The sequence below is a fragment of the Pocillopora damicornis genome, chromosome 1 (assembly GCF_964200805.1).
Source record: "Pocillopora damicornis chromosome 1, jaPocDami1.2, whole genome shotgun sequence".
NCBI classification, from domain to species: domain Eukaryota; kingdom Metazoa; phylum Cnidaria; class Anthozoa; order Scleractinia; family Pocilloporidae; genus Pocillopora; species Pocillopora damicornis.
The window spans coordinates 33,956,687-33,980,185 of NC_142670.1; the positions used below are offsets into that span (position 1 = coordinate 33,956,687).

A 23,499-nucleotide genomic window follows, 5' to 3' on the forward strand; every position below is an offset into this window, starting at 1 on the left:
AACAATTCGCGAACATGTTTATTATTTCTTAAATATCTGTACAATAATTATTCACACTCAGAAACGTCATGTATTAAAACGCAACGTCACTTTGGATGTAACACATCAATAAAGAAATTACTGACCAATTTATGCACCAAAGGGTTACAACCTTCACAAAAAAAGGCAGACGACAAGGGTCTAAGCCGTGTTAAATCCATAGAATCATCGAGAGAAGTGACACTGAACTGTGTCGTCGCCTAATTTCTTAATGTCCAGTACTCGTGCGATCCTTTCTAGGACTTCCTTAACCCTTTAACTCCTAAGATCTCATTAGTAGTGTCCAAGTAGTGTCCACTACACAGTTTCATTTCCTAAAGAGGAGAAAAGGTCAAACGTTGGAAGTTCTTCATCGTTATCATCGTCCACTACATCGGATACCTCCAAGAAAGATGTGCAGGGGACCAGAGTTCGCGAAGAGGTTATTTTATCAACTGAATTGGTGTTTTCTCCAGGAGTGTAGGCCGTTGCCTCATCTGCTTCTCCATTCAATTCGATAGGATTTTGAGAGTTGGACGGAAACGCCTCAAAAGTAGTTTCTTTGTCTTGTGTGCTTTGAAAAGAATTCTTTGTTACCTCTGCTGAGCTGGAATCTTAAATATCAATAGTTACATTACAAAATAGTTAATACTTATAAAGTGCTGAATTTTGCATGTACTGATTAAATTTACATAAAAGTAACAAGAACAACACCACAAATAATTATTGACAAAATAATAGCAATAACTATAATATCGAAAATGTTACTAATGACGACGTTGGCACTGATTGTGACAATGAAAATAGCAAAGACAAAAGCAATGACAACGGCGAAAGCAACTACGATGGCAATGTCAGCGTCAACGACAGTTACCATGACGACAGTGAAAATGAGAGTGACAATGACAATGTCAGAAACAGATCAATGTCAGTATCAGAACAACTGCGCACCTACCCCTCCCCTAACCCAACATTAACCTAAACTTGTTATCGGTCGAGTGTTGTTGGGCTAGGGGAGGGGAACACTGATAATGACAAGCATGATGACAATCATTATAACCATGACCACGAGAGGGAGGTCATCTTCCGATGCGTGCAACACTCTTCCACATATAACAACTAACCTTGGCAGGCATCACTGGCATATTCTTTCTTCCATTTCTCAACGAAATCTTGTGAGTTACACAATCCGCCGGGATATCCTGAATACGAAAAAAATTTAAAAACTATGTTCAGTTGAAAAATAACAAATTAAAAATACTCTAAAAGCCCCTGAAGAAGAGAATATCTAGTTGAACAATTATAAAAGAATGTACCAACTCTTACCACGACAGTGCTCTATAACTTTTCCCCAAACGTTGTTACAGGACAGTATCTTAAGATTACCGACGATAAGGAGATGCCTGAAAAAAGGAAAATGATAATTAAAACTAAAAAATCGTTTACAGTTATTGATATTATATTCCACTTAGCCGAGAATGTAATCCTTAGACTATGGGTTTAAGATTGATATGTGCCATTCAACGATAAGTATACGCTTGCTTTGGCCTCGAGCTCAAAATGAACGACGAACACTGCATGCCGCATTTCAAAGCAAAATTATCATTACTAACCTCTTAGCTCTCGTTAATGCAACATTAGTACGTCTGAGAGGGAAACATAGGAAATCATTAGATAAAAGAGACAAAAAATTAAATATCAGAAACCAACAAAGGGAAATAGGCTAGAAGATGAATCCTCCAAGTATTAATTGTCTCATCGCTCTCTTTTTAGGCTCCTGTTACAATGCCCTCCTAAAAGCTGTTATCAAAATGATTACACGATGTGATTACACCACCGAGGTCATCCTATTGTTTCTGTTGTTGAGAACAGTTCACGGCAGCCTAAGCTGTCGAAATGCATTTTCCGTCCCACGCTTTTAGAGAAACAACGCTCGTGTTGGTATGAAACCTTACGTAACTTACGAAAACTCTTTAACCTTTTACACCCAAACATTAGTATGCATATTCTCTATACTGTTCTTTATACATTTCTTAAGGTGCTGTCTAGGAGAATTCGTCTAACAGTCAAGGGCTATTTTCGTAGGTGATCAGTTCCTTTATTCTCCTGACCTAAATGTTTGATTCAGGGGTGATATTGTAAGGAGAAATTAGATGCCAGTCACTCTAGGAGGTTAAAAGGTTAACGGACTGATCGTAATCTCAAAAATGCATTGCGAAGGAGAGGCACCTCACATGTATGAAACATATACAATGGCCTATACATATGTAGGCAATGCTCTGCAGTACCATGTTGCTATCGTCACTGAAGTGTATTTTGCTCCTTCACACCTTGGTGTGTATAATAAACATAGCGCAGCACAGCATTATTGACCGAGCTAAAAGACACAACCGAGAGCATGTGAGGTGATAAAAAGTAAGAAGAATCTCACCTGTCACAATCAATGAACCCAATGTGATCCGTGCGCACGCACGACAAAATGATCAAGTCCTTTTCACCGCCCTGGAATGCGTCGACTGTTGATATCTGCTTAGAAACAAAGTAGAAAAAATTATAAAAGAAAAGATAAACGGACAGAAGCAAACGAAACAAAAACACAAGCAACCAAAGGTGCCACAACAGTTTTCCGGAACAAACTAAGTGTAGTCCAACTACAGGTAAGAGTGACACACTACTTCGCTAAACGAAATTCCCTCACCTGAATAGATTTGAGTTCGGCGTGGGAAGTGGCCCTGAATTTAAGACAAAATGAGAACAAGCTAGTGGTTACAATTAACGCTAAAGAAACAAACAGAAAACGAACAACAACTCATAAAGAAACAAGCAATTAACTTTGAAACATCCGTTCAAGTTCAATAATACACGTCAATCTGTACCAAACGTCGAGTTTTCGTCGTTGAAATCAAGAGTAATTGAGTCTAAAACAGCGTTTATGCCTTACGTGGCTGTTCAAAAGTGCGTCTTCAAGACCTCTGTAATAGAAAAGTTTCCAACAACTTTACAAGTACTGAGGAATTCCGATTCCTTGTTACAAGAGAACAAACAAACCTGGAAGCTGTCAAATGGTTTGATATTGTGTTCAGTTGGGACTTGTACAACGTTATTACTCCTGAAATAAAGGAATGCAAGAATAACGAGTTTCAAGATGCACAGAGAAATTCCATCCGTAACTAACAACTACCAAGGTGCGGCAATGCAGGAAAAGGAAGTAACTCGTACATGAATCGGTAGGGGGAGAGAGGTACGATACTCATGAAAGTAAATCTAAAAAGTCACAAGAACCTGTTTAATATCACTCTGCACCTGCGATTAACCTTCTGGCAATATGTGAGTAGTAACCTACATTTTTAAAAAGGGTTAGGAACTTTGCTGGCACAAGAAGTGTTGTAAATACATTGGTATGATATCATCAATGATCACAAACATTCACTAAGTTATAAGCCAAACAGGTTAGTGGAAGCACTGCATTACAGATGGTTTTAAAAATATTAATCTCATACCAATTTGTGCCGGTTCCACACCAGACTCCAGGAGGCGTTCAATAAGAAAGACAACAAATTTCGCCTACAACCAATGAACAAAATTCAGTGAAATAAAAACATTCATAGATCAAATGATGTATAAAATGAAGAATGAAAAACTCATGGAAAAAAAACAAAAAAAACAAAAACAAAACAAAAAAAGCTAGCTATAAAAAAACAGTTAAAAAATGAACAAGCAGACTCAAATAGCGAAGAGGAAAGTATGTTCGAGAGGCGGGGACATACAAGAAAGCAACGAACGATCTTTGGAGTCCATCAGCAACATTCAAAGAACAGGGGCTCAAGAGAGAAACACACATAACAATCGCAGCAAAGTGAAAAATGATACAGCAAGACTCTTGTACCTCTTCGTCGTTGTAGTAACTTCCATCTCGTCCACATTTCTCTTTTCCTCTTGCCACGTTAAAGAAGCAAAGGGTTGGAACAACTTCCTGTTTGAAAAACACGATTTACATGCTTTGTAAAATGTGTTCATAAACAGGTATCTTTTTTAACGTCATTCAGCAAGAGGCAAGAATTTGAACGAAGGGAGGAGAGAGAATGGCATTTTTGCCATTTGGCTTTCAGCCATTGCGCAAGAATGTGAAAAGTGTCGTTCCTGTTAAGTTTCGACAAATCGGAAAAACCCATTCATTTTTTCAAGCTGAACTACTAAAAGATTAAAGTCAGTACAGCTTTTACCCGGGTGGATCATTTGGCCTAACGTAGCAGAGAACTTATGGACACTTACCACTATTGGGGAACGATCTTCAGATGTTACCCCGTCAAGAAGCTTCTTCCCATAAAACAATCTGCAGAAGAAAAAGCAAGTATTGTTCACCGTTGCATTTCACAATCAAAACTGATTTTAACGCAAGTGCCACTAGTGCAATAACGTGCATGTAAATTCTAAGAATCTGTCAAGCTAATCGAGGCTTTTTCCGACTTACAGGCTCTTCAAGCGAAGTTCAGCAGAAAACACAAGGACGTTATGTGAGCAGTGTAAACAAATCGGCAGTTCAAAGCTCAGATCACTTTTACGGTTTAAAAACGCGAAAACAAAGAAGCAAACATGAAATCAATTTGTACTCACGTGTTGGATATCGCACTGATCTTTGGATGACAACGGTACTAAAAAGAACAGCAGAAGAGTAAAAATCAGGTTTTTTTTCCCTTCATTCAACACATCAATTTGACTACTTTGTTATTTTTCGATGACTAAGCAATTCACACATCTACAAATCGACATTGTTGGATCAGCGCCTTCGAAGAGAATTGACTTTTACAGCTCATTTCACCCTTTACCTCCCTTGATTTGAAAGTTAATTCTTCCCTGTAGCTGCTACACATTTCCTTGTTGATTAGTTGGGAGAATTTGGTGCTACATCAATATAACAGCTTCTTCCTAATAGGTCTGAGTATTCTCATTACCTGTTTGCTGGATAATGTATGGATACTATAGGGAGAAGTTACATTTTAATCGTTTCTGCGAGTTAAAGGATGAAATGGTGCGGTATCTTACCTGTGTTCTCAGCAGAGTAGGCTCATAACCCTGGAAATGGACGAATTAAAAGATAAATTAAAAGATAAATAAACAAAAAAACCAACAAAATAATTGAAAATACTAGACGTGCACAGTGAAGAAATCTAAACTTGGGCCCACAAAGAAGCACAAAAACACAAGACCAATGAAAAAATTGATAATCACAAAAGTGGCTTAAAAATTATCTTTGTATGCAACGTCAAAATGGTAAACTTTACTTTAACTTCACGCTTTTTTCACACATTTACAATCATCAAACATTAATATCCAATTTTAAACAAAAGTTTCGAATTTAGACACCAGTGTCCGATTTTAGAAACTAGTGTCCAAGTTCAGACACTCGCATCCGATTTTGGACGCCACTGTCCTCCGATTTTGGACATTAGTTTCCGATTTGAGAGATTAGTGTCCGATTTTGAACCTTGGCGTCCGATTCCGGACACTATAGTATCTTGGATCAATCGATGTAACCTAGGAATTAATCGATGTAACCTGGGAATTAATCGATGTAACCTAGGAATTAATCGATGTAGCCTAGGAATTAATCGATGTAAGTCCCTTGAAAAGGGTCGAAAATCCACCTAGGCTTAATAAAACACTTAGAATGAACTTACCATCTTGATTAGTCGATCAAACAAAGTTTGTTCAAGTCCAACCTCATGGTCAGGCTCGGAGCCCTGAATCGTTGGACTAAGTTGCTACAAGAAGGGGAAACAAAGACAAGTGTTTAGAACTGAAATTCAATAAAAAGGGATGGCCAGGCAGAAGGATAACCCTTAAAAAAGCACTTACTTTTGGATCCCCGACCAGGACAAGCTTTTGGCATTCAAATCTGTAAGAAAATGGTACCAATAAATCGTACGTTTGTGCAATGTGTTTTTGTTTACTTTGTGTGTTGTTGTTGTTCTTGGTTTTTGGAAGGTATATTTCGTACATTAAAAGGTTGTTTAGCGTCTTGTTAATTGTTCTTTGATCTCTGTATGCCATGAATTTCATCAACGTGATAGGATTCATGCTGACGCATTCCGTTTACCAGCCTGAGGAACTAGAGCTAAGTCAAGTCCGAAAATGCAACCAGTTGATCGCCGATGTTACTACAAATTTGCTCTTGGCGATCATGATTCTTTTGCGCTTTAGCACTTATGCACGTTCATATGTTAATCGTCAACGAGCAGAAATACGTTTCATGCAAAGAGAAGTGTTACAAACTAAATTAAAACTACAAATTTAACCTTTCTGAGGTGGAAAAACACCAAAGAGAGATGGACAGACCTAAAATACAAAGTAAGGTCTTGGATGGAGAAAAATATTGATGTATTTCAGGGTGTAAAGTCGAGCAAAGGGGCACGTACCTAGCCATTGGGAGAAGAGACGCCGGCTCTGTCATCTGACTGCACTCGTCCAGAAGCAAAACCTAATTAGACAGAAAAATACGCACATTTTAGATGATTGGACGGTCTTCGATACGCCTGACTGTGAAAAATGTCTTCATACAAATAAAAAGCAACGGAAAAGAAACAAGCTAAATGGTAATATGATTGCTTCAAGATATCGCAAGGTATTGGTTTTTAATGAGTTTGAAATGAAAGGAAATAAAATTCCAAATCACCGATAGCTTGAAAAGAACCAAAAGCTACTCTTTTAGGGAACGCGCGGAGACAATTATAGCAAGTTAGTATGGCCAGATGTGAATTATCACTCAAAAACACTGTTTAAAACCAATGCACTATTAACTTTACCGGAAACTTTAACTTGTCTAAACAAGGAAACACACAGGCGGCGCAGGTTACTCCGACCACTGGCACCTGAGATAATTTCTATGAAAAAAAAAAAGGAAAATTTTAATAATGTAAATTTCTTAAATTTTCAACTCTGAATATTGCATTCCTGATGTTGTCGTTGGTCCACACAACTCCTGTTACCAGCTCATATACTGAGTCACTTTATAAAGAAATGCATTGCGCCCAGTGTTGCGAAGTTGAAAAAAAGGTTTTAAATATCCAAACGTTCAGGACTCAGTAAAATTTGATACAAAAAATTTTCCATTTGCAATTGTTAGATACAAGATTGGCTATAGCCAACTCGGTTGGCCATTTACCGTATGATTTCATATCCAATGCGCGCTCAAGGAATAATTGTTAAATGACATGAAGTGTAGCATATAACATCAGTTTAGTTTTGTTATTTTTGTTGTTTCCCGTTTTTATTCAATTCCAGGAATAATGATACACTGAGCCTTCCACTGTGCTTCGCATCAGATCGAATCTAGTTGTGAAGAACAAAGACTAATGTTTTAGTTTTGTTTTTGCTTTCTATTCTGCTTTCCGATCGAATATTGCAGCTTATATTTAACGTAAGTGGGTGGTCTAAAATTGCTCCCTCTCACCCAGAATTATGTTTGATTATCAAAAATTTCTTGGGAACCAGAGAGACAGTGATGAAAGTGAATTGCCTGCGGTGAGAGAGGCGCGTGACGCGTGATTAAACACAAAATAAATTCGTGGCGCGTGATCGAACTCAAAAAATTAACACGTGACGCGTGAATTTTACAGAAAGGCGAGGTAAGGTAAGATTTGAAAGTCTACTTTAGAATTCGTGACCCGTGGAAAATTATTTTCAGTACACGTGACGTGTGAATTGTTCTAGAATTCGTACGTGAAACGGGATCAGAATCACACTCTTGGCTACCCTCCACGGTGTAGGACGGATTAGCTCTACATGAAGCTGAGAAGGAATACACCAGATCACTTCATGTAGGAAAGAAAGAGATAGGTAAGTTGGCTTCTCGGTTTGCTGTTGCCTTACAGCTGAATTAAGGGAAAAAAATATTCCGCCGTTTCACAGAGTACTCTCAACACAAAGGTGAATAAACAAAGGGAGCAATAATCCCAGTTATCGTGAGATCTATATTCAAATTCATGAGAATGAATGAATGAAGTCAGGAAGCAGTTTAGGCGAAAGTAAATCAATTGTACTCAGACGTAATAAGATAATTTTCAATTTATTGCACAATAGGCGGAAAGAGAGCAGACGCGAAAGGGACGGGGAAAACATACAACTATCAGCTTTTAAGACCCTCTTAGATAGAATATTAGAGGAATATAGGTAAGGACTTCACAACAAAGATTGTAAAAGTCTTCATAAACTAAAAAATATGAGGAAACACAAAAGTCGAAAAGCAAATCAACTTTCCAAATTTATTTGAGTTAAATCATGCAATTGTATTTCTAATCTTCTTGACTTTGAAGCCATAATTCAAATGTGTGTTTAAGCGTCAGTGATAAGTAAAGTAATCAGAAGCAACAAATCATATTTTTGGCAATTATTACGTTTTGATTAAACAAAAAAATTCAATCTAAAATGTATAATTTTTTTGCTTATTTGTTTCACACTTCAGATAAAAAAAATGCAAAGAGCAGTTTTTAACTACCTTCCCTTCAAAGTATTGACAAGCTAACCTAAGCTAAAACGTTCAAAACATGGCCAGGAAAATTTTGTTTAATCAAACAAATTAAACTTTACTTTAAGTTAAATGCGTCTTCGAAATGTAAACAGAAAATGATGTAGGTCATCTTCGTTACTTACACAGCTTTATTCAAATTCAACGAAGCCTCAAGTGTGTTGTGAAGTTTGACCCCATGGCTGATAACTCCAACTCCACCGCAGAACCTCGCTTCTGTTTTCTCGGAAATAATAAAGAAGTAGAGGTAGCTTTGGCTGTCTTCTATAGCGTTATAGCAATACTGGGAATCACTGGGAATGCTTTGGTGATCAATGTCGTCCGAAAGAACCGTCACATGCGAACCACTACGAACATTATGTTGGTCAATATAGCAGTGTCTGATATTCTCTCGCTAATCTGGTCTCTTCCAAAGCGTTATTTCGATATCGTGGACGCACACCCTTCGGAAGAAATGGGGAAGTGGTTGTGCAAGTTTGTGACGGCTAGCAACATGGCGGCTATTACTTTGGCGGTATCCGTGTATAAGTTGAGTTTGTTGGCACTCGAGCGCTATCATTCGCTCGTCAAGCCGTTTCAACCGCCATGGATAAATGAAAATAACGTGGTCTACGCATTAGCAGCAACATGGGTAGCGGCGAGCGTCGCACAGATCCCAGCGTTCATTGAAACGACGTTTAATGAAGTCAGATGCAGTTGTGAAAGTCCGTGGACGAGCAACGACACGGCCCGTTCCATGCGAGACGCCGTGGTCGTTATTATCACGGTGAACATTTTTTTCCCAATCATCATCATCAGTTTTTGCTACGCGTTAGTCATCAACGCACTTCATTTTAACAATGCGAACAGCGCAAGGACCTTTGATCCCAGAGATCTCCAATCCAAGAGGAAGATCGTGAAACTTCTGATGATAGTAACAGTTGTGTTTTATGCATGTTTTCTCCCGTTTGGTTTGTACATGATGATTCTAGCGTCGAATTACGCGGATAAGCTCAGTGATGACGGAAAAAACGCACTTTCAAACGGCTTCGAGGTTGTCAAGCTTCTAATGTACCTGAGCTCTTCCCTGAATCCTGTGTTGTACGCATTTCAAAGTTCTAATTACAGAAACGGCTTTAAAATGTCTCTCCCGTGCTTGTTTGGACTTCGCGTTAGAGTTAGCGCGGAAAACAGCCGGCAAGTCGGCCTTGCAAATATTCAAGCATAATCTCCGCTCTTTAATGAAAAGATAGTTTTTTCACCTTCACATTGCTGTGTGTTTGTGGAAAACTGAGTGAATTTATTCGTACTGAGTCATGAACTGTGCGGGGTAAGAATAAATTTTCTCTTTATTTCGTGCAAGAAGTCGGTAACCAAGTACCACAAATCTTCAATTTGATAATGTAAAAGTTTGTTTTAACTCGAAACTGCATTCTAGCACTTCATGTCAAAATAAACAAATACAACTGATTTAAAACTTTCCATCCAAATGGTTTCTGGGAAAAAGGTTAACAGGCTGTTTCGACCAGACGGAAAAAAAAAGGAAAAACGACCCATAAGCCCATAAAAGAATATTTACCATTTGGTAATGATTACTATCGGTTTTAAATGTACAGAAATTGTCAACTGTTGGAGATTTTCTTAACTGCCTGACCTGCTTAGCGTCAAGACAAATGCGTTTACATTGCATGTTTTACAGGTAAAACAACAGACTGAGCAAACAAGAAAAGGTGACGGAACAGATAAGAGGCCGACGTTTTCTTTCCTAATTCTGAACAAAAATTGGAAGATAAAGAACGTCATGCCATTCATTTTACAATAAAAAAAATTAGAAATTTATGGACATTGAGAATTACCCAAGACGGGAATGTACCTAAACTTATTACCTGCCATTAAATGCTAAAAATTCATCTACTGCTGTTATCTTGATTGAGAGAGTATAAAACTGGTACTGAGATTTAAAAGCTGCAAACCAACCTTAGCGAAAAACATGTCAAAATACGGACAAACAGCAAGCACCATTTTTCTCTCCCATCATAGAGAAAAACAGAAACAAATTTTTTGTTTGTTTGTTCGTTTGCCTGTTTACTTTTCTACTCACTCGTTTATTTTCTCCCAGCTTGTGTTGTTCAATACCTTTCCTCACGTGGCTAAAATAAGAAAGCATCCACAATTTACACACATTGAGAAAAATGTCACAACAAAGTCAAACAAGAAGGCGGTTCAGTAACCTGTTCCTCTTGAAAGCAATGACCGAGAGAAAGTCAAATAAAGCACGCTACAGAAGTGAACGTAGGTTGCGGTTAGATTTCATTCTCTATGCAATAACATGTGCTTACGTTCTTTCCGACGGGGTAAGCTCAGTCTTCAGAAGTGACTGTAGTTCTTTTAACTCTTGGCTATCACTTCCTGTACTATGCACACTGTACGGCAACACTGGCTTAGCGATCTTTCTAATGCTTCCCACACGAACGAACTCTTCAAAGCCAAGGTCAAGTAATCTAAAAGGGAATAAATAAAGATTTCTGAAGCCATCACCATTCCTGTAATCTCAGCGTGAAAACAAACAAAAAAATGACGATAAGGAAAATCTATCTATCAGCTTATTTTAGATTATAATCTTTATTTTTTGGATCAATGTCAGTATGCGAGCAACTACACACCTACCCATCTCCTAACCCAAAATTAACCCTAATTTTTTATCGGTCGACTGTTGTTAGGTTAGGAGAGAGGTGATCGTGCAGTTGCTCAGATACTAACACTAATCCGATTTTTTAATCATCAGATTTTACCCTAACAAGATGCGATCCACTGCTACATTTGTTGTGGAGGATACCAAAATCTTCCATGATGACACGTTGTCGCTGGGAAGCAAAAATGAAAAACATAAGTATAGATACGAAAGTGTCGGTGAGATTATAAATTGGAAGGTACACGAATAAGCAGCAAATTTCAAGGAAATCTCCCGGAGATTTCCCTTGGTCTTACTTTAAGTCAGGTTTGTTTATATGTTTGACATTTAAAGCATATAGAAGTTTGAACTGACACAAAGGTGATGTTACCTTTGTTGATTGAAAGAATCGTTGGCTTTGAACAATTCCACCAGGTAGAGAACCACGACTGCAAGCAGAAAACTTTTTCCCGCTCCAAAAACACCTAAGAGAAAGAAGAGACCGCCGTTATAGCACACTCAAATCTTCACTATCTTGTTTCGGTACTATGATTATACTGTAAAACAAACATGATCGATATCAATAACTAAACTTAAATATGGTCATCATTCGATGATTTTTTCGCTTATTTTCATTGGCTAAGAAACCATCACGTGACCTGAAAATAACTATTTGCAAAAAGTAGTCAGCATATGCGTAATACTTCGGAAATATACTAATCGATAGATGATCTCATAAGCTCTGTTTGTTATTAAAAATTGATTTTAATTTTTGCTAAAGCAGCGTTCTCTAGTTTTTGAATACAGAATCTTACCATGTATCAAACAAACTGGTGCTGAAGACCTTTCCGATTCCGATGAGAACATAAGTGCACAGGACAGCAGAGCGGCGGCTTGATCCTGCAAAAGGATAATTACCCAAATGTTAACTTACTCGCAAGAGTTACTACAAATACTAAGGAACTCAACTGTATATTAATATTTACAACAAACCTTGTTCAAGCCAAAACGAGCTATCATTTCTTCAGCAATGCTTTCCTGAAGCAAAAATAAAATTGTTCTTACAATGTCCATATAAATCCATAAGTGCTAAGCGTTGGTATTATCTACATGTAGTTTGTATGTTGGTTTGTGTTTTATTTAACTATTTTCTGCCTTTGGGCGTGGAAGAATTGATTGTGATGGATAGAATTTTCTAAATATTAACTTTGCAGCCTCAGAAATTTTTCGCAGTCTCTCAGTCGTTCAAGACAGTTACAGTTAACGTAAAAAGATCTTCATTTCGTATTCACCTACTTCACTTCAGCGGGGTTTAAAAAAATTGTCGTTTCCATAACTAACCAAGACTTCAAGAGAAAATAACGAGAGGCCAATTGAAAGAAGCAGAAGAGAGGGGAGAGGGGACGGGGAAGGGGAGGGAGAGGGGGAAGGGGAGAGAACAACTGACCGAGGAGTTTTAACACTGATTTCTATTTTACCTGAACCGTTGGCGGTCGCGTTCCCGCAGCCTCTCCAGACACCCAAATTAATGTTGAGCTTTACATTTCTAGCGCAGAGTCCTCAAGGCATCAGGATTAGAGGCAAAATAAATATGTGACAAGGAGACAACGTTAGCCTACCGTTACTTCACGAGGAAGGTTGAGTGGACCACTGGAACCTGTACGAATTGGCGGAACAAAAGAAGCTGCTCTTGAGGCGCATCTGATGCTTTGTTGCCCCGTCAGTCCTCTGATAAAAAAACATAAAGTCAATATTTATGTGAGCCCTCTTTTTCTTTCTAAGACAGAAATAAAGTACCTGGACGAAGGGGTCGTCATTTTCGTTTAATGCAAGAACCCAAATTGCCAGCTCAAACAAAAATGAATACCAAGGGTTTAGAAAAGAAATTGCCAACCAATTCCATCGTGTAAAGTTTTGTGTTTATCGCGAGATCTTTACTTGTCTACATCATAGGTGATTCGCGCGGTTACCAAATTCGTGCCTTGATTCACCCTCTTGAATAAAAATAATTTCGCTTGGTTAGAAGAATTCAATTAATCAAAACCGTGACCGAAGTTTGGATATCTCGTCACAAAGGAGAGATTCTACGTCGCGTACTCTGATGAAGTTTCTACAACAAGAAAAAAAAGAAACACCTCAACCTTTCAAGGGGAAAACCCCTTAGTTTAGTACGATAGAAAAACGCCGAAATGAGTAGAAGACTCGGGTAAAGAATAAGAATGAAGCCAATCACCAGGGATTGCGAATGACCACATTAAAAAGTTTGGGGTAAATCTTTTATGTTATATGACCTGTGACGGAGCTTCTTTAACAATTATAGTAAAAGAATAAGCTAGCCTAGACAGACCTAACGTATCTTAAGTAATAATATATAATAATATTCTCGTAACATTCTCGGCTTCGCCACAAGTGCCACTTTTTCACTTCTTACCACATTTTGACGTCATCTGTAATCTACTACTCAATAGAACCAGGTAACATTGAATCTATTTGTTCATGAGACTATATATTATCACATTTCCAAACAAATAGGATCTTTTCATTGAAAAAAGCGGACACTAGTAATGAGTTCCCACCTTTGCAGAAGGTACGGTAACACTGGCACGTTCTGCATCTTGACATGTTCGTCAATGTTACTAATACAAGTCAGTTCTGTACCAGCATTGCAGGCCATCAAGGCATGCACGGTCTCTGTTCAGGAAAAGATCCATTTATATTAAACATGTCGAACATCGCCTCCCTGCTTTTAAGACACAAGCAAGGATGTGCTTTTCTCTTTAAGAAACCTCTGACATAACGTGATTTGAAGTAATAATGACAGGGCCTCCTTTGATACCACTACTTATTGCACTGACGGGTTTATCCCGTATAAATATCATTACGATTATTATTTTAATAATAATAATAATAATAATAGTAATTATTATTATTATTATCATTATTATTATTATTATTATTATTATTATTATAACACAACCCACCATAAACGACTATATCAGTCAAGACACTTTTGAACGACACTCCGATATCTTTCGTTTATTCCCTTGTGAACGAACTTTGTTTTGTTAGTTTGTAGCTAACTATAAATATTTTGCGCAAAACATACAAACAAACAAACAAAAACGCAAAAAAACTGAGTTCTCTAACCTCCACTTTGCCAGTTTGAGGGAGAATATCCACTGAAACGAAACAAAAGAACAAAGTTATCTTACAGCATGCGCGTTTAAGGAACACCGAAAAGCAAGATTCAAGCCTACAGAGACGCCTAAAAAAAGAAAACAGCTAAATTAATTTCTATTTAGTATAGTGAACATACGAATTTTTGCCAAGCATAATCAATAAGTTAGTCTGTAAGAGCAAAAGCAAAACGTGATGACTTTTTGAATGTGAAACTGTATGTAAGCAGTGTTATGAACTGTTACAGGCCTTCCTACAATGGAGGCGAGCGAACGACATGCAGTTTAATTGCCACTGACCTAATTGGTGATAATTCTAGCTCTCCTCCGGACGATGGTCCATAATAAACACTGCTCGCTATAAATGTCGAATCTGGATTAAAAGACAAAGTCTTTGAAATGATCCAGATGTCATCTGCAAGGAAAATTGACCATATTATTTCAACAAGAGAGTATAAATTAAGAAATCATTTTTAAAATCTTGAGGCAATCGCATTGGTATGCCCTTAAAACATCCAGCTATACGATTGTCCAAAGAAATAAAACAATCAGATGGAAAATCTAAACTACTCTCAACGTGGTTACAGGCGGCTGTGAACCCTTCACGCAGGTTACGTTGGGTTTTGTTTTTTTCGTTTTTGTGGTTGCAGCTTAAATAACAGCTTCCTTGGAACTAACGGCTGGCGCCCAAACATGCAAAGTGAGGGTTGTTAGTAAGTAAGCTCACCTTTTGAATAAGTAGAAGAATGATCTTTTCGCGAGAGTTCCAGATAGAGCTTTTTCTTCCCAGCAGTAGCTTCATCGCATTTTAGCCTTCCCCATTTCTAGAAAATATCAAAAAGGACACAATGTAGACACACTATACAATTTTTCCTCACTTAATTTTCACTAAGCCAATAACCCTGACGGGTGTGTTACGTTAGGGCGTTACCTTAGCCTTTGCTGCGCCAAATCTTCCTTTCCCAGCATCTGATTGTTTCCTTAATAGATGGCACTCACCATAAAACGCAACATTCTAAGGAAGAAACAGATCATTTAGTAAAATATATATAGCTTAACATAAAATTACAATCGTGTTGTACTTGTGAATTTTTGTCATTAGTACTATGATTCTTTACTTTTTGTGTGTGTCCTAGTCTTCTTCATTCCTATAATAATCACAGTTCAAGTCTATTTCTCTTTGTTGATGAATTTGGCTGACTTACATGACTTCTGAAGAAAGACATTAAGCTGTCAGCGGATGACAGTATGATCTTATTTGAAGACCTTCGGTCCGTTCCCTCTGATGCTGACTTGCTGGATTGGTATTCGTCGGCCCACTTAAAAAACTGAAAAATTTTAAAATGATAAGCGCACATAATATTTCCCCCAACACAAACACACCTCGTCCTCCTACAGCTCCCTTGTTGACGTGTGCACCAAACTACCTGCCCCGAGTTTAGTTAGTATTGAGATCCTTGCAAACGTAAAGCAACGGCTTCCGAATTTGCCTCACTTGCACGAAACGTCGGATGAATGTAATGGTGGAAAAAAGTGAAACTTAAAGGCACATGAGCCTTCATTTCCTGAAAATAAACCTGGTATCAATTATGTTTTGCCTCACACTTCACACTCATATCCCGTTGTTGAACGTTGTTAATCATCCACTATAAATAATATCAGACCGACAGTTATCCAAGAGGTATTATCTGGTCTAAGGATATTTCTGAAAGCTTGCAGGAATGCAAGAAGAATTAATTTACTTCTGTCTTATATAAAAAAGAGTCCATTTTAGAAATTCTGTCCTGCTTAAGCATATTCTGATTGGAGTAATTTTCAGCTGACAACTCTCCTAGTCTCCGTCACAGCCGCTCCTCGCGATTTCACACATTGCGAGTCACGTGACATCCCGGTTGCGAAAAACAACACAACTTTGCTGAATGGATTATTTTTTCACCTTGCACTGCGCTTGTCCTGTTCCTGGGCAAGTGTAAAATAGACGCCCCTGCGTAAAAAGTATATGAAAACAATAGAAGTGACAACCTGCATGTAACAGTATCCAAAATTCCCTCGACCAAGGATTAAAGAGAAAAAAATTGAGGGAGAATATCACGTCTATATCCAAGATCGGTCAAACAAATAAATTATTTAGACCAAGGACTAAAGAAAAGCGACGGTTCAAAAAACCGCGGGTGAAAGCTAGATAGAACTCAAGCATGGGAAAAAAAAACAAGGCTAGGAGGAAACAGGCGGGAATTTTGGCACAATGTCTCTAATAGTGGTCACTTATACAAAATTAACCAATCATATCATGAGAAACTATTCTTATGAACCTCTGTACCACTCAGTGCTAAGGACTTTAGATGAAATTAAAAGATTGTATTCTGTGATCGGATTGGTCAGTTCCGATTAAGTGAGCCGGGCAACAATAGTCACAACATAGCGACTTGTCATAGTACACGGAAAGGTTACTGACCTTATTTGGACCGTCTTTCTTTACAGCTCTCAAACGTGCTTGGCCTTAATTGTGCCAAAACAAATGAAAGTGATTAAAACTTTTGCTAAGTTGAACGGCCTTCAATTTTTACCCAAAGTGTTCACCTTGGCTCTGACTCTCTTGGATTCGTTAAAAAGTGGAAGAAGGCGACGTTTTGGCTAGGTCGGTTTTCCGTTTTTTCGGTTCTCCATTTTTCACCTTGTGCGAGTGTTAAATCAGTGGTGTTTTCAAATTCTAGAGCATTTATGTGTACATGAAGGAACGCATTTCGATTTTTAGTCGCAAAATTCTTCAAAGGAGAAACTGCATTGGGTATTCAATCCTCCTAAACTAGAAACAAGCGCAGTAGATCTGTATTCAAGAGCACCAACCTTAGACGACCTTATATCATCACATCTATGCTTTACAATGCATGGCGTTGATTATAGTGCAGGTATTTATGGCAATTTGTTATGATTCTAATTAACCGTTCAAGGTTCACCTGATTAGCCCTTCTAATCACTTTTATTTTGGTTTTCCGAGACTGCAGAGAATCCAGTATAAAACAATCGTATTAATCTAAATGATAGTTTATTTTTTATCTTTTGGTCATCAACTCCGAGAAACGCCTTTGTTATTTTAAAGTTCACTTATGAAAAGAGTAGAAGTTGAATTACAAATTAAAGGAATGTATGCAAGAATGTTACCATGATGACAGCTGGGACCATCTGAATTTTCTCGACTTCCTGTAAAGTACGGAACAGAGTAAACAAATAGAAAAATTTAGTGTCAATGAATGTCAAACATTGTAGCTAAATATTCATAGCCTGCCTAGATTTTTAGCTATTCCACTGCTGTATATTAGCTATATTAGTTATATTAGTCAAAAAATGTCAAACATTGTAGCTAAATATTCATAGCCTGCCTAGATTTTTAGCTATTCCACTGCTGTATATTAGCTATATTAGTTATATTAGTAATTTTATTTAGGTCTTAGCATTTTTGTAATAGGTAGTCTTATATAGTCTTATATAATCAATGATTGTGAAAAGCACGCAATTCAGCCTATGGCTGCAATGTATTTTATTTGATAATAAACTATCTATCTATCTCGCCTTTCTTCCAGATTCAGCTTTGAAAGGTAGGGAAATAGAAAGGGAAAATAAACAAGGTCAAAGCGAAAACAAGCTTTCCTGCCTATGCCACCTTCAACCAAAAAGAGATTCGAACAAGCCTGTTTAGCTACGAAGAAATCACACGGCCCAAGAAGCCAAGTCTTGTTCGATATGTGTTACCAGGTGTTACATCAAAACTTGCCTCGTTTTGCAAATGCCCCTCCCCTAAGTTGACACTGAAACAAGGCTACTGCCAAACAGTGCCTATTGTTACAAACCCTACGAAAATTGCCGCACTGACTGAATTGTGTACAGAACAATTTACCTCTAGCTTTATCATTGTGATAAAATCATCAAGTTAAGTGATTGTGCAAATGATACACTACACCATACCTTGCTGAGCGGTGTCATATCCTGATATATCAATCTTCTGAAGAGCGGTGTGGTAAGTTCGGGCCAGCTCAAACAAAACTATGTTCAGGTGCTCTATTTGTTTACCAAAATGATACTTTTATTAGTTATTCAAAACTAATTAACAAACCTCATATGAATGAGATGTGTACCTGTAACTATATTTTTTTGTTTGCTTGTTTGTTGCTTTTTCTACAGTTGCAGCTTTTTCCCGGTTAATTTTTTCCTTTGTTTATTTTTTCACGTGCAAAACGCAGTAGGCAAGAGTCTCTGCTAGTGCGGTGATAAACGAAGTTCGAATGCACCCTGACTTTAAGTCACGTACATAAATAAAACATACATGATCGGCACGAGGTTCGATTATATTGAATCTATCTATTTTTATGAGAAAAACAAAGAATCATACGAAATCCTAAATATATGGTCTCTCTCTTACTAAAGTTATTCATTCTGTACCATGACTAATTACAAGTGAAATCACAAAGGTGTCCTGTTACCTCTCAAAGCCGCTTTGAAGACTTGCTTATACTGCGTGACATTGTCGAATGTAACAGGGACAGTCACATGTCGAGTCGGCGTGACACTACCATTACAATGTTCGGATGATGGAAAAGACAATTCCCCAGCCATGTTGCGCTATTTCGAGAGATGATAATGTACAATTACCTTAGGGCACAACAACGACAACAACAACAGTAACAAATACCTTAACCAACCCTCTCTCTGATCAGTATGCTATAATATTTTTCCCCTTTTTCTCCACAGTGCGAGTCCCTTTAAATATTTCTTCAATGTCATTAGGCCCCACTTACGTCTCCAGATGAACTTTTAGCAATAAAAACTGGTGTAGTAGGAGGTCTGAATCGCTCCTTAGTCTGACTTGGTGGTGTTCTTGCCTGAGACAACAAATCTTGACCACTTGAGGTGTCACATGAAGATCCTAACCCCACCCTCCTTAAACCTATACGTCGACAAGAGCCAAGTTTTACAGAATGCGTTGTATCTCGTCTTTTCTCAGGAAAAATTTCCAAGTTCATATCGTCCGGTTGCCCTTTTCCCCCCTGGTGTGGTGCTTGTCCGCGTGTACCACCTGGTTTAGTTGTTTGGCGACAAACTTCAGGGAGTTCCGTTAAAATTGGCTCAGTCATTGTATGAAGGTATTCATTCGTGCTTGGAAAAACCGTCCGCGGCGGACTGTGATCACTAGGCGGCATGGTAATAAATGGACATTTTCGTCTTGGCTGTAAAGTGAAAACGAATACCGTCAGGAAACAGGAAATTCTTCTTTAATTGTAACTTTCTTGTAAAGTTGTAGCATGGCTCGATCTTGATAACTGACCGTCGATACACACCTAGCGTTTTCTTCAAGAAATCATTAGGGCTTTACACTATTGGCGATGGGCGAAAGAAAATGACACTCAGCAACTCGTGTCTTGTTACATCGGTTTCCAAGCATTGTTACACCATGAAGTTGTTAGGATTTCATGAGACGCGCAACGCAATGGCATGTATCGACAATCAATGAGCAAGATAGAGTCATGCGACAATTGTAGGGTTTCAGAGTCCCTCTACTTCCTGCACGACCCTTCGGCAAGATTTGCTTAATCTGTCATCTATGCACTGATCTCTCCAGTTATTATTAGTTTAAATCTAGCATTCGTTTTATTGCCAGAAGAGAACACTGTTTTTAAAACTATTGATCCGATTCAAGAGTGTGAGAGTATTCAATTTTTCTACCGCAATCTTGTAAACAAATAAGCTCAATAATCGAACTTGAAGTAAAATAATCCATACCAGTTGAGGAACACGTTGAATAGATTCAGGTAATTTTTGTAGTTTCGGAGTGATCCCTACAAATCCCTCCATGGAAGACAATGCAATACTTTCACTTGTGTCAAATCCTTGAGTAGTCAGTCGAGGCACTGGGTCAACAGACGGAATCGAGCCAATCCGGTTGAAATCTGAAGTAGAAGCTCTTTTCTCCCCTGGAGGAAAAACAATTAAAATTAGCAAACTTGACTCTGTGCTACCCTGTTCCTGTTCCTTCAGTGTAAAAGACTACAAGTGACACCAGCTTGTATCGAGACTGAAAACTACGGTACAAACCGCTGGCCAGTGTTTTAAGGTCTTCTGAGATCGTTTGCAAAGTAAATGCGTGGCAAATGAGCGTGCCGTGAAAAAATTAAACTTCAATTTACCATTTCTTGGCTGACTGTAGAGATCTTGTCTTTGCACCGACACTCTCTTTGCAGTGTTGCTTACCACTGAACCTTTCCACGAGTGACCATCTCCTCCAGTGACCTAACGAAAGTCAAACCCAGTATCGATAATGTTACACAAAAAAACTTTCAATTGAATGTCAAATGTGATTCAGTATTGCTTTGGTTTTGCTTTACTCCGCTCTATCATTGTTCCAGAACCTCGCAGGACTCCCTCAAACAAACAGATTCAAAACTAGTCGCGACTCGGTTGCCCGCGTTTTCCCGCACCTCAGGCGGTTTTCTTGTTTCACGTTGAGTTCTCATCGGCCCCATGTGATATTTTCCTTTTCTTTGATTGGTTATTTTTGTTTTTGGTTTTACAACACTTAATCAAAATACTAGCAGAAATTCGAAAAGAAAAAAAAACGGAAAGGGGGGAGGGGGGGGAGAATGACAGTCAAGAGTAAAATTATCTTGCCTTGACCTTGTTTACTTTCCTTAACGAGAGCAAACACTAGTAAAAAACATTTTTCCCCCACCTTTACCCCCATAATTTGTCCTGCGACTAAGAACTTGCATTTCTCGGTGAGTGGCTCTTCCCACCAAATATGCAGAGGAAGTATCGAAATGACACTTCCACTTATAATATTGTTGTATCTGAAGTGAATGTTATTATCATTAACCCTTTACACCCTAATATCAGTATCTGGGCAACTGCCCACCTACCCCTCCCCTAACTCAACAACAGTCAATTGACTACAAGTTAGGTTTAATGTTGGGTTAGGGGAGGGGTAGGTGGACAGTTGCTCAGATACTGATATTGATCCGCATATTTTCCATACTGTTCTCTATACATTTCCTAAAGCGCTAACAAGAAGAACTTGTTTAATTATAAAGAGCTTCTTTCGTTGGTGATCATTTGCTTTATTCCAATAACCTTAATGTGTGATTCATGGGTGATATTGTGAGGAGAAATAAGATGCCAGTCACTCTTAGCGGTTAAAGGGTTAAAGGCACTTACCGTTCGGCTATTGTTAAGAACCATTTTAGTTGGCGCTTCAGGTGCAAGGTTCCAGTCATTCGTTTTCATAATTTCTGCTGGGTAGAATTCGGGTGATGCCTCAAGGCGCTCCATAAAATTCTCCTCGCGATCACCTATAACTTTTTGTTCGAATATCTGGTTGCATCGCTCTACACGCCGTAATATCTCCCTTTTGTGCAAGTTTGAGAAGGATGAAATTCTGAGGTTATCGTCTTGATCAGTTTGCAGAGCAGCATATGCAAACAAAGACCCTGGATGGTTGGAAAACTGATTTGAGTTCATACCAAGTCCTGAATTGTGCGAACGTCTTTCTGAAGAAGACTTCTCCTCTAAAAAACCGTGTCTTTGGTGGATGCCCTTCAGAAAATCCAATCTTCCTTCAGCACAATTTGAAGTATCCATCTTCTCGTCTCCAGACTCGTGAGGATCTGATGGACAAGTTGAAAAGAGACTTGAAGATTGGGACGAGTGTAACACAGAACACGGATTGTGTATGGCAGCTTCATTAGGGCTCTGTAAATTTTCACAGCTTTCTTGATGTTCCTCCCCTAACAAGTCACAATACTCAGCGCTTCTTCCTTTCAAACCAACGGCAGTGCAGTATTCATCTCCCATGACATCTCTTTCTCCATCATTGAGGAGTCTCACAACGGGTGAGATGGACTCAGAATCATTCTCACACCAAACCTCAGTTCTCCTTACTGAAGCACAATGTTGTTTGCTCGACACAGGCTCTTGTGAGCCAGTTTCGCAGCTTGTAACTCCTCCATTAAAATCAAAGAGATCACTGACAGCAGCTCCCGCTTTCCTCTCATCCGAACAAGCCGCGAAAGAATCTGGCGACAAATCAAACGAGTCACTAAAATCTTGGTTCCATCCCAATTCTCCCCCGGAAGAATCATTGTCTAATTTGGTCTGCGGCACATCTGAAAAGGTAGAAATTCTTTTTGCCTGGGAATAGTTTTCTAAATCGTCCATATCACGTATCGCATCACCTTTACCATCATTCCGCTCGCTAAGTGTAATACCCCTCACAATATTTACATCATTCGTCTGTGCGTTTTCTTTACGGAACGGCATTTTTGGTGGAGGGATATCCTTACAGGATGAAAAGAGGGCGAGAATCTGGGTAGCATTTCGTTTACTGTCCCGAACGCGCTCATTTTGAGTTTGTAAGTGAAGGTTACCACTTGAGGTTCCTCTGAAGATGCGTGAATTCTCTTTTCCAGTCCGTTGTCTCCGAGCTGCCATATTGGTAGGAACTCTTTGATCATGTTGTTCTTCTGTCCCTAAGAAAGATTTTTGTTCTTTGTTTGACGCCTGAAGAACTGTTTGCATCCCATGCTGACGTTCTTCTCTTTGGATGGCTTGTAGGTGTTGTTCTCGTTTGTCTGAATTAGAACTGTACATGTTGAAAAATTCCATTTTACTCGGAGGTCTGTTCATGGCGAACCTATTATGACGCGGGATTGGATTTTCCTCTCTTGGCTGAAAGAGAAATGCATGGTTATTTCTAAGAGAAACAGTTAAAATTCAGTATCTGAATAAGCAAGAAATTGCCTTCATGAGCAAAGAAAATTTCAAATGGGAGATAAGTGAAAGACGAACAAACAAAAAACTGCGGTAAAAAAATTTTGACCGTTATCACATATTGTGGGCCGTTATGTAACAAATTTTAGCTGCTGTTTAGAAAAAAAAGCTACATTTAACATTAAATAATTCATGTATTCACTAATAAAAGCCCTCTTGTAAAGAAATGTCGAATTTTGTATAAAATCGCGACATTACTTTTACCTTCCATTACATACAGATCCTACGGTTGTATTTTACTACTGGGTTAGTACCTTTTGAATTAGTGATTGATTTGTTTAAATCTTTTGTTGGAGAAAGCGAGTCGAAACGTGTGA

General features: G+C 38.4%; 2 protein-coding genes across 3 annotated transcripts in view; one reads left to right on the plus strand and one right to left on the minus strand.

Annotated features, from left to right (window-relative positions):
• Positions 1 to 23,499, minus strand: part of LOC113674541 (uncharacterized) — a 27,738-nt gene continuing 4,239 nt past the window's right edge. Inside the window, exons 7-44 of one of the 2 annotated variants that reach the window (XM_089202142.1) lie at positions 21,572 to 23,080; positions 20,548 to 20,650; positions 20,144 to 20,334; positions 19,162 to 19,590; positions 18,847 to 18,985; positions 18,332 to 18,424; positions 17,531 to 17,569; positions 16,824 to 16,867; positions 16,305 to 16,352; positions 15,574 to 15,696; positions 15,300 to 15,383; positions 15,096 to 15,192; positions 14,669 to 14,783; positions 14,340 to 14,371; positions 13,769 to 13,883; positions 12,812 to 12,920; positions 12,186 to 12,230; positions 12,008 to 12,092; positions 11,584 to 11,677; positions 11,314 to 11,385; positions 10,861 to 11,022; positions 10,623 to 10,671; positions 6,822 to 6,899; positions 6,435 to 6,496; positions 5,875 to 5,914; positions 5,697 to 5,780; positions 5,062 to 5,091; positions 4,633 to 4,670; positions 4,291 to 4,351; positions 3,905 to 3,991; positions 3,519 to 3,582; positions 3,067 to 3,127; positions 2,717 to 2,750; positions 2,450 to 2,544; positions 1,632 to 1,664; positions 1,345 to 1,421; positions 1,143 to 1,220; positions 1 to 632 (exon numbers count right to left, since the gene is read on the minus strand). In XM_089202142.1, the coding sequence (XP_089058268.1) occupies positions 337 to 632; positions 1,143 to 1,220; positions 1,345 to 1,421; positions 1,632 to 1,664; positions 2,450 to 2,544; positions 2,717 to 2,750; positions 3,067 to 3,127; positions 3,519 to 3,582; positions 3,905 to 3,991; positions 4,291 to 4,351; positions 4,633 to 4,670; positions 5,062 to 5,091; positions 5,697 to 5,780; positions 5,875 to 5,914; positions 6,435 to 6,496; positions 6,822 to 6,899; positions 10,623 to 10,671; positions 10,861 to 11,022; positions 11,314 to 11,385; positions 11,584 to 11,677; positions 12,008 to 12,092; positions 12,186 to 12,230; positions 12,812 to 12,920; positions 13,769 to 13,883; positions 14,340 to 14,371; positions 14,669 to 14,783; positions 15,096 to 15,192; positions 15,300 to 15,383; positions 15,574 to 15,696; positions 16,305 to 16,352; positions 16,824 to 16,867; positions 17,531 to 17,569; positions 18,332 to 18,424; positions 18,847 to 18,985; positions 19,162 to 19,590; positions 20,144 to 20,334; positions 20,548 to 20,650; positions 21,572 to 23,080 (4,995 nt within the window). In that variant the 3' untranslated portion in view covers positions 1 to 336. Of the gene's footprint in view, positions 633 to 1,142; positions 1,221 to 1,344; positions 1,422 to 1,631; positions 1,665 to 2,449; positions 2,545 to 2,716; positions 2,751 to 3,066; positions 3,128 to 3,518; positions 3,583 to 3,904; positions 3,992 to 4,286; positions 4,352 to 4,632; positions 4,671 to 5,061; positions 5,092 to 5,696; positions 5,781 to 5,874; positions 5,915 to 6,434; positions 6,497 to 6,821; positions 6,900 to 10,622; positions 10,672 to 10,860; positions 11,023 to 11,313; positions 11,386 to 11,583; positions 11,678 to 12,007; positions 12,093 to 12,185; positions 12,231 to 12,811; positions 12,921 to 13,768; positions 13,884 to 14,339; positions 14,372 to 14,668; positions 14,784 to 15,095; positions 15,193 to 15,299; positions 15,384 to 15,573; positions 15,697 to 16,304; positions 16,353 to 16,823; positions 16,868 to 17,530; positions 17,570 to 18,331; positions 18,425 to 18,846; positions 18,986 to 19,161; positions 19,591 to 20,143; positions 20,335 to 20,547; positions 20,651 to 21,571; positions 23,081 to 23,499 lie in introns of both variants that reach the window. The other variant, XM_089202145.1, reaches the window with a different exon arrangement.
• On the plus strand, positions 8,636 to 9,998 carry LOC113674544 (allatostatin-A receptor). The gene has a single exon (XM_027191018.2). The coding sequence runs from the start codon at positions 8,721 to 8,723 to the stop codon at positions 9,747 to 9,749; it is 1,029 nt and encodes a 342-aa protein (XP_027046819.2). The 5' UTR covers positions 8,636 to 8,720; the 3' UTR covers positions 9,750 to 9,998.